Genomic DNA, 14,414 nt, shown 5'->3' with positions numbered 1-14,414 from the left:
AAAAATCAAAAGCCTTTCACTAAAATGAATGTAAACATCAGAATTTAAAATAAAGAAATAAATCTAATGCTAAGAAAGAGAGGCCACAATACTACAAGCAAAATGCAACTTTTATATTGCAGTCTGACAAAAACTTAGATATATATTTTAAATATGCAAAGAGATAAAGGATGATTTTCAATTAAAGGATATATAACTTGAAAAGCAAAGAAAAATGAAACTTGAACAAGTGAATATGAAATAAGTAGGAACAGAATATTAGAAATAAAAAATACAGCATTAGGAAAACACAACAGGCAAAATAAACACTAAGATATAGATAAAGACAGAGAAATTGCTAAGTTGCAAGATGGCTCAGAAGAATTTACCCAGATTACAGCTTAAGAAAAAATGAATGTTTTAAAATAAATGGCAGAGCAGTTGAAAACCTTGTGAGGTATATTGAAAGGCCTCAACATTTAGTAAGAGTTTCAGAAAAATACAATGTAAAAAGCAAAAAAAAAAAAAAAAAAAAAAGCTGAAAATAGTTTGTAAAGACAACTTCAGCAATCCCATTACTGGATATATACCCAGTAATATAAATCACTCTATCATAAAGACACATGCACATGTTTGTTCACTGCAACAATATTCACAATAGCAAAGACATGGAATTGACCTAAATGCCCATCAATGATACAATGGATAAAGAAAATGTGGTACGTCTATACCATGGAATACTATGCAGCCATGAAAAAGAATGAGATCATGTCCTTTGTGGAAACATGGATGGAGCTAGAGGCCATTATTAGACTTCATGTCTAAAACACCAAAAGCAATGGCAACAAAAGCTAAAATTGACAAATGGGATCTAATTAAACTAAAGAGCTTCTGCACAGCAAAAGAAACTACCATCAGAGTGAACAGGCAACCTACAGAATGGGAGAAAATTTTTGCAACCTACTCATCTGACAAAGGGCTAATATCCAGAATCTACAATGAACTCAAACAAATTTACAAGAAAAAAACAAACAACCCCATCAAAAAGTGGGTGAAGGATATGAACAGACACTTCTCAAAGGAAGACATTTATGCAGGCAAAAAACACATGAAAAAATGCTCATCATCACTGGCCATCAGAGAAATGCAAATCAAAACCACAATGAGATACCATCTCACACCAGTTAGAATGGCGATCATTAAAAAGTCAGGAAACAACAGATGCTGGAGAGGATGTGGAGAAATAGGAACACTTTTACACTGTTGGTGGAACTGTAAACTAGTTCAACCATTGTGGAAGTCAGTGTGGCGATTCCTCAGGGATCTTGAACTAGAAATACCATTTGACCCAGCCATCCCATTACTGGGTATATACCCAAAGGATTATAAATCATGCTGCTATAAAGACACGTGCACACATATGTTTATTGTGGCACTATTCACAATAGCAAAGACTTGGAACCAAGCCAAATGTCCAACATTGATAGACTGGATTAAGAAAATGTGGCACATATACACAATGGAATACTATGCAGCCATAAAAAAGGATGAGTTCATGTCCTTTGTAGGGACATGGATGAAGCTGGAAACCATCATTCTCAGCAAACTATCACAAGGACAAAAAACCAAACACCACATGTTCTCACTCATAGATGGGAATTGAACAATGAGAACACACGGACACAGGAAGGGGAACATCACACACGGGGGACAGTTGTGGGGTGGGGGGAGGGGGGAGGGATAGCTTTAGGAGATACACCTAATGCTAAATGACGAGTTAATGGGTGCAGCACACCAACATGGCACATGTATACATATGTAACAAACCTGCATGTTGTGCACATGTACCCTAAAACTTAAAGTATAATAATAAAAAAATTAAATAAAAATAAAATGTGGTACGTCTATACCATGGAATACTATGCAGCCATAAAAAGGAATGAGATCATGTCCTTTGTGGAAACGTGGATGGAGCTAGAGGCCATTATCCTTAGCAAACTAACCCAGGAACAGAAAACCAAATACTGCATGTTCTCAGTTATAAGTAGGTGCTCAATGATGAGAACATGTGGACACATAGAGGAGAACAGCAGACACTGGAGCCTATCAGAGGGTGGAATTTGGGAGGATGAAGAGGGTCAGGAAATATAACTAATGATTACCAGGCTTAATACCTGGGTGACAAAATAATCTGTACAACAAACCCCTGTTACGTGAGTTTATTTAACAAATCTGGATTTATATCCCTGAACTTAAAAGTTAAAAAAAAAAAAAAGAAATAGTATAGTATTGAATCAATAGAACAGAATAGTGTCCAGATAAACACACACATATTAGGTGATCACTGGAGGGGTTTACAGAGGAAGGAGTCACTGAGAAAAGACGTAGAGGATAAGATCGGACTGGGGAGGTGTTGACTGAGTTGCGTTTCACCAGAACCTGGAAAAGATAGAGGCAAAAGTGAGGACTCCTGTTTTTCAGAGACAGAGGCAAAGATGTGTGGGTGTGGACCAATGAAGGTAAACATGTAAGGGTTAGTAGTAAATGGAGGGAGTTCATCCCTGCTGGTCTCGGTTTACTCAGAGAGTGGGAAGGAGATAGAGGATGGTGTAGCTGCTACCGGAGGGGAGAAAGAGTGGGCTACCAACACTCATCTGGGAACAGCAAGCCCCCGACTCCTGGTTTCTTTTCTGCTAAACTGCCTGCATCATTTGGTCCAAACCGACATTCCCCAAAACCCCACCACTCCTTCCTTAAAATCATAAATGTCTGCTGGGTGCGGTGGCTCACACCTGTAATCCCAGCACTTTGGGAGGCCGAGGCAGGTGGATCACCTGAGGTCGGGAGTTGGAGACTAGCCTGACAAACACGGAGAAACCCCGTATCTACTAAAAATACAAAAAAATCAGCCGGGTGTGGTGGTGCATGCCTGTAATCACAGCTAATGGGGAGCCTGAGGCAGGAGAATCCCTTGAACCCAGGAGGTGAAGGTTGTGGTGAGCTGAGATCGTACCATTGCACTCCAGCCTGGGCAACAAGAGTGAAACTCCATCTCAAAAAAATAAAAATAAAAAAAAAGTGTCTGCTAAACTGGGAAACTCATAATTTAATTTATGTGAATTGCCTTCAGCAAGTAATTTATTGCTATACTTAAGTCCCAAAATACTTCCGTTTGTAGCCACAATTATTTAAAAAAATAATTTTTAAACTTTTGGAAAAGAGATGACAGAATGAAATAATTATATTTCTTTTCATAATTGTTAGAGATAAATAAAAAGATATGCAAATGAAAATATTTTTAACAAAGAAACATCGACCCTATCTTTTAGTATTTCTCCATGTTTCTTCATTTGGAGATTAGGACTAAGGATTTACAAATACAACTATAAAAAGTATCAATTACCTGTATTTTGTTATTGGAGCTCCAAATTCAGTTCAATGCAACAAGTTTTTAAGTACCTTTTAGGCTCAAGATATTGTGTTTATGGGAAGGGAGAAGAAGGAGTTGTACAAAATACAGGAAGCCTTTGGCTGTAGAAATGTATAATGCTCGTACATAAAGCAGCATTATTCCAAGTAATTTCAATCTCCAGTAGTCTGCACTTTTTCCGCAGGCTTGGAGATAGATATATGATCTCCAAATAGGTGTGTTTTCCCATCACAGCTGACCTTCAGGTTTGCTTAAAGCAATCCTGCTGCTCCTACCACCTCACCTTTGTTTAATGAGAGCCATTTCCTAACGCCAACGTTGGGTTAATGGACTGAGATGGGAGAAAATCAAACATATCTCTCCATTTTACACCAGATTGCCTTTCTGCCTTGTGGCTTTAATCACTCAATCCTACTCACATCTGCCATAATAACAATTATGGGTTTTCTACTGCTTTCTCACCCAGGAGGATATGTCAGAGGATAGTAACATCTCCTGAAGAAAGGAAGGGCAAATTCTTAATCTTTTTCCAGCATCGTAGGTAATAATTTTCCTCTGCAAACCCCCGAGGAGTACTCCTTTTGGCTCTTACTCCCACCGTTCCCACAGGTTCGTGGCTCTGCTTGGATTTATGAGTTTTCTTCTAGCCTTTTCTCTTCTGAGATAAGTTTTAATTATGTAGACAGATTGTAAAAGTCTCTTTCTTCTTGTAAACAACTATTTCTTTGTTAGTACTAGATTTTGTTTAACTGGTTTCCTCCTATCTGAATCTTCTTATGTACCCAGGAATTATGTCTGTTCATTGTTTAATGGCAGCATCAAGAGAAGAGAAAGCTGGCTTCATTTCATAGCTTCCCTTGAGGGATTCAATTTGGAACACCTCAAATTGCAAGTCTCCCTCGGGAACTGTTCTTTGTTACATATGTTTGGAAGCCCATAATATTTTAGTTTAGATTCAATATAAGAGCAAAGTATCACCCATCAAATAAGCAGTATGATAATACTCTCGGCTCTTCTACTTATTTAAAACTTTCTTTACTACCTGAATCAAGGAAATGTCTGAAATCCTCAAAAGCACTAGTGAAATGTTAAACAGTTGCCCCTTCCTCAGAGAACTCAGAGAACTGGATTTGAGAAAGCATCTTAGGTAGCGCTGACAAACAGCTCTTACCCTGGCCCCTTCCAGGTCAGAGTTAAAATATAAAGAAAAATAACTATTCAGGCCAGGGGCAGTGGCTCACGCCTGTAATCCCAGCACTTTGGGAGGCTGAGGCGGGAGGATCGCCTGAGGTCAGGAGTTCAAGACCAGCCTGGCCAACATGGTGAAACTGAGTCTCTACTAAAAATACAAAAATTAGCTGGGCGTGGCTCAGCTAATTCTAGCTACTTGGGAAGCTGAGGCAGGAAAATCGCTTGAACCTAGGAGGTGGAGGTTGCGGTGAGCCAAGATTGCGGCACTGCACTCCAGCCTGGGTGACAGAGCAAGACTCCACCACAAAAAAATAATAAACAAAACAAACAAACAAAGAAACAAACGGAAAAGAAGTATTCATGACATGATATTTTTCTCATTTTGCATAAGAACTTTTAACTATTTGGTGGGTTTTTTTTTCTAATCAAGAAATCATTCTAATTACTTAATACATTCACTTCTAATTCTGAACTCTTACATTATCTTTGAAGCTCATTTGTTTGAGAATTGGTTTTTTATTTTGTATTTTTTTTTGAGACACGATCTTGCTGTGTTGCCCAGGGTGGAGTACATTGGCACAGTCACAGCTCACTGCAGCCACAACCTTTCAGGCTCAAGGGAAATGCCAGCCAGCCTTAAGGACTGTAGAAATGCAGGGTTGACAGGAGGGCTCCCATTGAGTCATCTCTTGTTCTGATTTCTGAGGTCACTTTTTGAGCTCCTTTAAGAGATGAGGAATTCTATCACCACAAAGTTAAATGTGCTATCATTGGATATCAGCTACAGTTTTTTTGTTTTTGTTTTTTATTTATTTATTTATTTATTTGAGACAGAGTCTCGCTCTGTTGCCTAGGCTGAAGCGCAGTGGCCTGATCATGGCTCACTGCAGCCTCCACCATTCTGGGCTCAAGTGATCCTCCTACCTCAGGCTTTCCAGTATCTGGGACTAGAGGCCCATGGCACCACGCTGGGCTAATTTTAAAATCTATTTTATTTTTTGTAGAGACAGGGTTTCACCATGCTGCTCAGGTTGGTCTTGAACTCTTGAGGTCAAGCAGTCCTCCTGCCTCAGCCTTCCAAAGTGTTAGGATTACAGGCATGAGCCACCTCGCCAGCCCTGAAAATTGGTTTTGCCAAGAATACCTAAATATTATCCTTTAACCAGACAAGCAATTTCCCACAGCAGTTTTTAACTTTTAACTGGCACCCCATAAAACACCTCTCAAACAGGCAAAATCAATATTTTCCATCAAAGACTCTCCTCAAATATTTTGAGGCAATGGAATAGAAGAGATAACTTTTTGATGCAGCAATGTGCATGATATCTTCACATTGAAGAAACATTTATTCGGCTCACCCAGAGGGGTTGTGTTCTGTGGCCAAGGAACTGAGCCAGGGTTTCTGGCCAGCGTTAGATACAAAGCAGTGACCTTGGCCCCATTAGCCGGGCTGCTAACTAGGTGAGCTCACCACGCGGGTTACTGCATACTTGTGTGGCAGTTCATTGGGAACAGGGATTCTTTTTGTTTGTTTGTTTTTTCTATTTTTATTTTATTTTACTTTAAGTTCCGGGATACATGTGCAGAACGTGCAGGTTTGTTACATAGGTATACATGTGCCATGGTGGTTTGCTGCACCTATCAACCCATCATCTAGGATTTAAGCTCCGCATACATTAGGTATTTGTCCTAGTGCTCTCCCTCCCCTTGCCCCCCATCCCCAAGAGGCCCTGGTGTGTGATGTTCCCCTCCCTGCATCCACGTGTTCTCACTGGGGAACAGGGATTCTTAATGTGGGTTTCAGTGAAGGTACATGAACACTTTGGCATTTTATGTAAGATTTTGTATGTGATTATACTTTTCTAAAGAGAGGGCTCACATTTTCATCAGATTCTCAAAAAAGGATGCAATTTTTTTTAAAAAAATAAAAGGTTAAGGTTATATTAAACGAGATTGTTCTAAAAGAAAATCTTTTCAGTATTTTTTTTAAAATAAAATAGCTCTTTATTACTGAGGTAGATTTCTGTAATCTGAGGTAGATTTCAGTAATTTCATGTTATTGTGGGAGGGGTCCTTGAACCCTGACCTTTTATTATTTATCTTTTTATGCCTCTGAAGGATTTTAAATGTGGTCTTTAAATTGGAGAAATCTGTTACTTTATATGAGAGAAAAATGATATTACACCTTCAATTTTTGAACTTTATATATTCTTAAGACAGGAGGTGATTTTTCCTTACATTCTACAAACATGTTTTTCAAAACCCGTCCTTTAACAACCCATTCTGTTATTCTTCCTACTTGCAATTATTTTAAGGTATCCCAAACCTTACTTTACACTTTACAATACAGGAGGACTTAAGTCTGGCCAGACTTTGCCTAACTAAATGTTAGGATGTTACTTATTAACTGTAGGATAATACATTCCTTAGATAAGATAAAAGTATGCAATAGAAAATTGCCATTCTAGGAACACCTACTACAGTCTTTTCTGTCTTCAGAGCATTAGTGTGCACATTAAGTCTTCAGCGTTGTTGAGATACTGAATATTTATGCCGTATTTGAGAATTAATATTAGCAGAAATGTACAATGTAGATTTCTTTTTAAAATTCTAGGTTACTTTATGGAATTGGGCCCTTAGAGAACAAGAAAAGACTGAAGTTTTACGGGAAAACAAATCATGTGGTCTTCAGATTCTGAAATAAGGAGAAATGCAGCCATCTGAAATGGTCATGAACCCCAAACAAGTCTTCCTCTCTGTGCTGATATTTGGAGTAGCTGGGCTACTCCTCTTCATGTATTTGCAAGTCTGGATTGAAGAACAACATACAGGTAACACATGTGCTTTTTCTTCTATTTTAATTCTAACAATAATAGCTATTTTAAATTAAATTAGTTGTGATGCTTATTAATATATTAAGAATCACAGTATTTTCAACAACAAAAAATGAGTCATAAGATAAAATTCCCAGCTCCTAAAAGGAAGGAAAATTATACAACTCTGGTAAGCATTTGTTTGGTGGCTTAAAAATGGAAATTTTTGTTATCTCAGTGGGGAATAGCAGTGCTCCCACAGTCCAGCAAGAACTGCTTGTAGAGAATTTGTCTCCAAAAGTATAGCATTTATCCTACTTCTTATCTGTCCGTGGAGCATCAGGCATAAGCCTAAAAGGCGCTGAATTTACAGCAGCCTCTCCTTTAATTCCGTCTTAATTTATGTTGATATTCAAAATTGGTATAAATATCATTTAATACCTTTATTATAAAGGAGGGGTTGGCAAATCTTTTCTATAAAGGACTAGATCATAAATGTTTTACTCTTTGCAGGCCATACCATCTCTATCACAACTACTCAATTCTGCTAATATATCAAGAAGCAGCCATAGATTACATGTAAACAAATGGAACAGGCTGTGTTCCAATAAAACTTTATTTACAAAAACAGCTGGTGGGCCAGATTTGGTCCACAGGCAATAGTTTACTGATCCCTGCTGTGCTCATCTTGTACTTTTGTCTTTCAATTTGCAATTGCTGCCCATTGGAGGCATTCAATTACTGTTAAAAATGATTATATTTATAATGATATAGTATTATTAAAGTAAAAAACTTAGAATATCATAGAAATGTATACATACAGATCTTGTGAAGTTCTGATGGTTTCCATTGGTAGAAATAGACTATGGCTTATGACTGTTAAGGATAATCAAGTAAAAACAGAAGAATGATTTTTTGATTGTCTCCAGTTGTGGTCCATTTTCTTTTTTTTTTTTTTTTTAAGTTATTCTAGATATAAAACCCTTAAGAATCTTCTCCAAAAGACAATTTAATACTGAGTTACAACTATGATTATTTTTAAAATTGTTTCCATTTTTAAATTCCTTTCTTTGGTTTATCCTCCTCCTTTTTTTTTTTTTTTTTTTTTTTTTTTTTGAGACAGGATTTTACTCCTGTCGCCCAGACTGGAGAGCGATAGCATGATCTTGGCTCACTGCAACCTCTGCCTCCCAGGTTCAAGCGATTCTTCTGCCTCAGCCTCCCAAGTAGCTGGGTCTACAGGCACAAACCACTGCACCTGGCTAATTTTTGTATTTTTTGTAGAGACGGGGTTTCACCATGTTGACCAGGCTGGTCTTTTTTTTTGTTGTTTGTTTGTTTTTGAGACAGAGTCTTGCTCAGTCGCCTAGGCTGGAGTGCAGTGGCGCGATCTCAGCTCACTGCAAGCTCCGCCTGCTGGGTTCACGCCATTCTCCTGCCTCAGCCTCCCAAGTAGCTGGGACTACAGACGCCCGCCACCACGCCTGGCTAATTTCTTTTTTTTGAATTTTTAGTAGAGACGGGGTTTCACCATATTAGCCAGGATGGTCTCGATCTCCTGACCTCGTGATCCACTCGCCTAGGCCTCCCAAAGTGCTGGGATTACAGGCGTGAGCCACCGTGCCCCGCCCAGGCTCGTCTTGAACTCCTGAGCTCAAGTGATCCACCTGCCTTGGCCTCCCAAAATTCTGGGATTGGGATTACAGGAGTAAGCCACTGCCCCTGGACAACACTTTTGATGTATTTAATTTATACAGTAACCTTTGTGAAAAGAGGTTGCATATAATGATTTTCTAAAGAATATGTAACATATTGTCAAAATATATTCTTAATTCCCTTTATAGTTTACATAAACTATTATGCTAACTTTTCTATACTACTGAAATAATTTATCATAATAACATCATATTTAATGAAACCACCTGTAGTAAAATATATAGGCTAATTCCTCCTAAAATATAACCCTTAGCATAGATCCTGTAACATAGTAAGCCTTCAGTAAGTTTTTGTTGAATGAATGAATGAATGAATGAATGGATTGAAAATTCACTGAAGACTATAGACTGAAATACAGCAAAGGAAGAAGAAAGAAAAAGATCTCATTATTTTGAGTTTTGCTCATATCATGGTCTCATAACAAATTTCACAAAAAGACTATCACAGCAAGATTTTAATACTTAAGGGAAAATATATTCATATGTATAGACTACTTTTTTGCAGAAATGTGTTTAGTCTGTCACTAAGAAATTATATATCTAAGGAAACAGGTTAATAATACCATACATATAAAATGTAGTTTACCAAATGTGTCCATAAGCATTAATAGCTACCATTTATGGAGAGCTTAATAAGTGCCAAATGTTTACATAAATTTTCTGTAATCCTCATATCTTACTAGGTGAGTATTATTCTAAATTTACAGATGAGGAAAATGAGACTCCAGAGGGATAAGGGGCGTATCCAAGGCTTTGCATGGCCTTGTTGCAGAGGGGAAAGCCTGGATTTGAACCCAGGTTGTACTGCTACGAGGTCCATGCCTCTGCTCAATGTATCACTTCCATGAAGGAAAAAGGTGAATATTATTATTTCTCTTAGCACAGATGAAGCAAGGGAGACTCCGAAAGTTTAAATGACTTAACCTGTAGCTATAAAGCTACAAGTTTTTGAAGTGAAACCCATACCTAGGTTTTCCTAACTGTCGGAATCCCTAAAAGAGTCTCCTAACCAAAACACTGGATTATGTAGGCATATAATTATAAATGCAGTAGTATCAGTACAGATGTTTTAAAATCACTGAAATTGGTAAATTAAATGACATACAGATGTGTAACTTCTTCTACAAGCTTAAATCTTAACTTGAGTTCATAATTTTCCCAAGTGTTGGAAAATTATTTTCCTTGGTTAAGACTGGTAAAACACTTACCATTTATTCTCTTAAATTTTATTTGTAATTTTGATAGAAGTGCTTTCCCTGATTCTTGATATATTTTAAATGAATTATGTAATATTTCATAAACTACTCATGACAAAAAGCATAAATGTAAAAGTCAAGAGTCCTGTAGATAACTATTTCTCTGAAGAAAAACTGTAATATTCTTTAAGAAGACTTCCATCTGAAGTTCTGCCTTATACTAGGTTAGTGCTGTGAGTTGAAATTCTGCAGTTTTCTAGGTAGGCAGACATTTATTTTATATATATATATGTGTGTATTTCAAATAACATCAGGAGCATTAGGCATTTTTAAAGGCAATCTCTTTTTAAATAAATAAATATATGAATATGTGCTTTGATGTTAAGTTTAAAAAAATGGAAAATCTGTCTTTTGGACACTTTAGAACTGTCACTCAAAGAAACTTTGAAAGATGAGCTGGTTTGGTTCCTGAGACTTTCTATAAGTAATGCTGGCTTTAAAATCTAAATGGCTTTGATCACACATATATTTCAGTTATATATGAGAATTCTTAGGTTTTCTTCATGTCTTTTATTTGAGGCTTTTCAAATCTAAGATATGGACTATTTTCTAAGCCTCCCTGGTTTTCTTGGGTTTTTCGTATTAAAATAAAATACTTTAGAATCCAAAAAATCTGAAATATGCTCTGATATACTGATAAAGGATTATGAAAACAGATTTTTTTGGAAGTAAAGAGAAGCTGTATGACAGAGAAATTAAAATCTATCCAATTATGCAATAGAGTTCCATAATACCATCTACTTTTTCAATATCACTATCCATTAATTTATCCATTTCCTAGTGCTAATTTGCAGTATGTTGATATGTTATCACAAATTTTATTTTAGTTTTTTTTTCGTAGTTGTTACAGGTACAAATTTTTCATTCAGAAGGATCTTGAAAAATCTCAGATCTCCTGTTTGTTAGCTTTGTAACCCTGGGCAAATTTCTTTGCCTCTCTAAGCCTCAGTTTCCTTATCTGTAAAATGAGGATAGTCATATTTTTCACAGAGGGTTGCAGTGAAGATTAAAGGAGACAATGCTTGCAAAGCACTCAGCATGGTGCCTGGCAAACAGTAATGCACGATGAACGTGAGCTGTTATTATTATCCTGGAAATGACGCAGAACATCTGCAAACTTGCTTTTTCTGAGTTGCCACAATTAAAACTTAGCCACAATTCAGGAAAATTCAATTGTGCCCAAGCTTGTGCCTTGACTGATTAAGGTTTAAAAAAAAAATGAAGGCTTAGATCCAACTTTGGTTAAATTAGTTGGGAGAAGCTAATTGGCACAGAGCCATTCTGGTTCCTAATGTAGAAGCTGGCAGGAGAAGGATAGGATTGAGTGCATAGAGAGAGGTCATTGTCCAGGGGTATCTCGTGTCCATACAAGCTGCCTCCATGGGCAGAGGAATCACTCATCCAGCAGTATTTCTTGAAGACTTAACAATTGGATGTGCTGAGCACCATGGTGAATACAGGCATGTAATAGTGAGCCAGATATAATCCTTTTTCTCAAGGAGAGTGCAGTCAAATGAATTGTAAGGGAGAAAATGGTCCTGAGTCCAGGCCAAGCCATTGGGACAAAAGGAGGAGTCCTTTGTGACAGAAAAGAGACAGGCCCTCCATTATGGGACAAACTAATGAGTTGCAGGCAGGAGAAGAAGCACAGTCAGTTGTCAGGGATAGAATTGCTGACCAGATAGAAGCGCTAGAAGGAGGGGAGTGGAGGCTGGGCAGGTGAAAGCGTGCAGAGGACCTAGAGGACCAGAGGAGAGCAGGGAGCTATGGGTATGATGCAGCAGTGATGAGGGCTGGTTAGGGTAAATCACAAGAATGGCTTGTTGTTTATTTTTCCCCCAGCTACTGTTTAAGTTTGTAATTGGCACTATTTGTCTAGTTAGAATCTTACTGCTAAATGGAACTCATACCAAAAGTCATGGTGTATAACTGTTTCGTATGTGCCGTAAGACAGCTTTGAGACCCTCTAACAACAGAGTCACCATCTCAGCTTTAGATAAGAATTCAAAGATCCTCTTGAATCCACCCGTTTTTTAAAAACACAAATTGGATTATGTCACTCCCATGTTTAAAATTTTTCAATCATATTTCATTTCCTTTAACAAAAACTTCTCCCCAGAGCCCACAGCTGTGTGAGCTGTAGCCACTGCCTGCCTCCTCAGCCTCATTCTCCATTCACTCACCATGCTTCTGGAGCTGCCTCTCTTCCTCTGCTAAACCAAGCCCTTTGCTGACTGGATGTGCTCAGTTTCAGGAGCCTGGGATCCCTTCTGTCCTCTCACCTGTCAGGGCTTGGCTCAGATGTCACCTTCTTTGATCACCCCCACAGTCAATCAGTGCCTCTTTCTCTCTCTCTCTCTCTATATATATATACACACACACATACACACACATATATATATAAATAAATCAATATATACAGATTATATAATTATGCATATAAATCAATATAATCAATTATGAGTCAATATAATTAATAAATAATAAATTATATATTCATTATATGTATAAATCAATCTCTCCTTCTTATTCATTTTCTTCAGAAAAATTATCACAATCAGCAATTGACTCCTTAATTATTTGTTGACTTATTAATTGTCTGTATCCTTTCCTATTTTATGAACTCTGTATGGAGAGAGAGCACATAACTTGTGTTAGAAATACTCATATGTAACAACATTTTCTATCAAGTAATGAAGAGTTATATGCACATATTTTAAAACATACAAAGCAGTAAAAATCAATACAGATTGCATCTAATAGTTTACATTATATATTTTCCTGAGATTTTTCAGAGTCAAGTTTAGTTTGAGCCATTCCAAACTGAAACCATTTCCTCAATGTAGCCTACATTACAACAATCTGTCCAAATAACTTCTAAGCATTTCTATCTAGGACCAATACTTTTTTAGCTATTTATTGGTAACAATTTTACATGTTTACTTAAAACTCAGAAACTTCTTTAAAAACTGTATAAAAAAGCTTTCTGTAGACAAGAATGGCAGCGTTATAGTTTAGCAGTTATTGGGTCCCAGGCGATGCTCTAAACACATCACACCCACTATCTCATTTAATCCCACAACAAGTCTGAGATAGGTACCATTAGTATGCCCATTTTTCAAGACAAGAAAACTGAGGCTAAGCAAATAAGAAACCCGAAGTCTGATTCAAGCCGCCTCATTCTAGGACTCCAACTAAGCCACCCTGCAGTGTGCAGAGATGGTGAGCATTGTAGAGTCATGCTAAGAGAAGGCACTAGAGAAAGACACAGTGCACTGGCCAGGCAGTGGGCAGCCTGGGCAGTCACTCCAGGTGCAGAATGACACTCCGTGCTTCCAGACCACACCACATTCCTGGGATGCCTCGCTGTGCCACAGTAGGTCATCACGTGTTTCCTGGTTGTGCAACCTTTCCTGGGTTCCTGTGAAGCCTGATCTCATTTCCACAAGTAAGCCTTCTCCATTGCTCTGGATAAACTATGGTATCTTCCTTTCTTGCCCCTCAAAAGCCTAACACTCAAGTAAACTCAAAAATATTATCCAATCCAATAGTTGTTCTCAAACTTCAGTGTACATCAGCATCCCCTTAAGGTTTGGTTAAAACAGACTGTTGGGTTCCACCCCCAGAGTTACTGATTTACTAGATCTGGGATGAGGCCCAAGAATTTGCATTTCCAACAAGATTTCTGTGGACCCTGATGCTGCAGATCCAGGGATTATATTTTGAGAACCCCTGATCCAGAGTCTCTGTACCCAAAATGTGGAAAGCAGCAGAAGCAACAGCGTCACGTGAGACTTGTTAGAATTGCAGACCCTCAGCACCCACACAGGTCTGCTGCATGGGAATCTGCATTTTAATAAGAATCTCAGGTGGTTGCTGCACATGGTAAAGTGAGAAAAGCACAGTTAGATCAGTGGTTCTCACCAGCTGCTTGAGAAAGACCAGACGTTTTAAGGAACACGTGCCTTGGTCCACACCCTGACATGTTGATTTTGGTTCCTGGCCTCCTCCCCAGAGATGCTAATTTGCC

General features: G+C 37.9%; 1 protein-coding gene across 2 annotated transcripts in view; it reads left to right on the top strand.

Moving 5' to 3' along the window:
- Positions 1-14,414, top strand: part of CHST9 (carbohydrate sulfotransferase 9) — a 278,764-nt gene that overhangs the window by 33,465 nt on the left and 230,885 nt on the right. For both annotated transcript variants that reach the window (XM_001158505.7, XM_016933482.4), the window contains exon 2: positions 7,215-7,431. In XM_001158505.7, the coding sequence (XP_001158505.1) occupies positions 7,311-7,431 (121 nt within the window). In that variant the 5' untranslated portion in view covers positions 7,215-7,310. The remainder of the gene's footprint in view (positions 1-7,214; positions 7,432-14,414) is intronic.

This window comes from Pan troglodytes, chromosome 17, assembly GCF_028858775.2.
Source record: "Pan troglodytes isolate AG18354 chromosome 17, NHGRI_mPanTro3-v2.0_pri, whole genome shotgun sequence".
NCBI classification, from domain to species: Eukaryota; Metazoa; Chordata; class Mammalia; order Primates; family Hominidae; genus Pan; species Pan troglodytes.
Note: the sequence above shows the minus strand (reverse complement) of the source record. Positions and strands in the feature narration are given on the sequence as shown.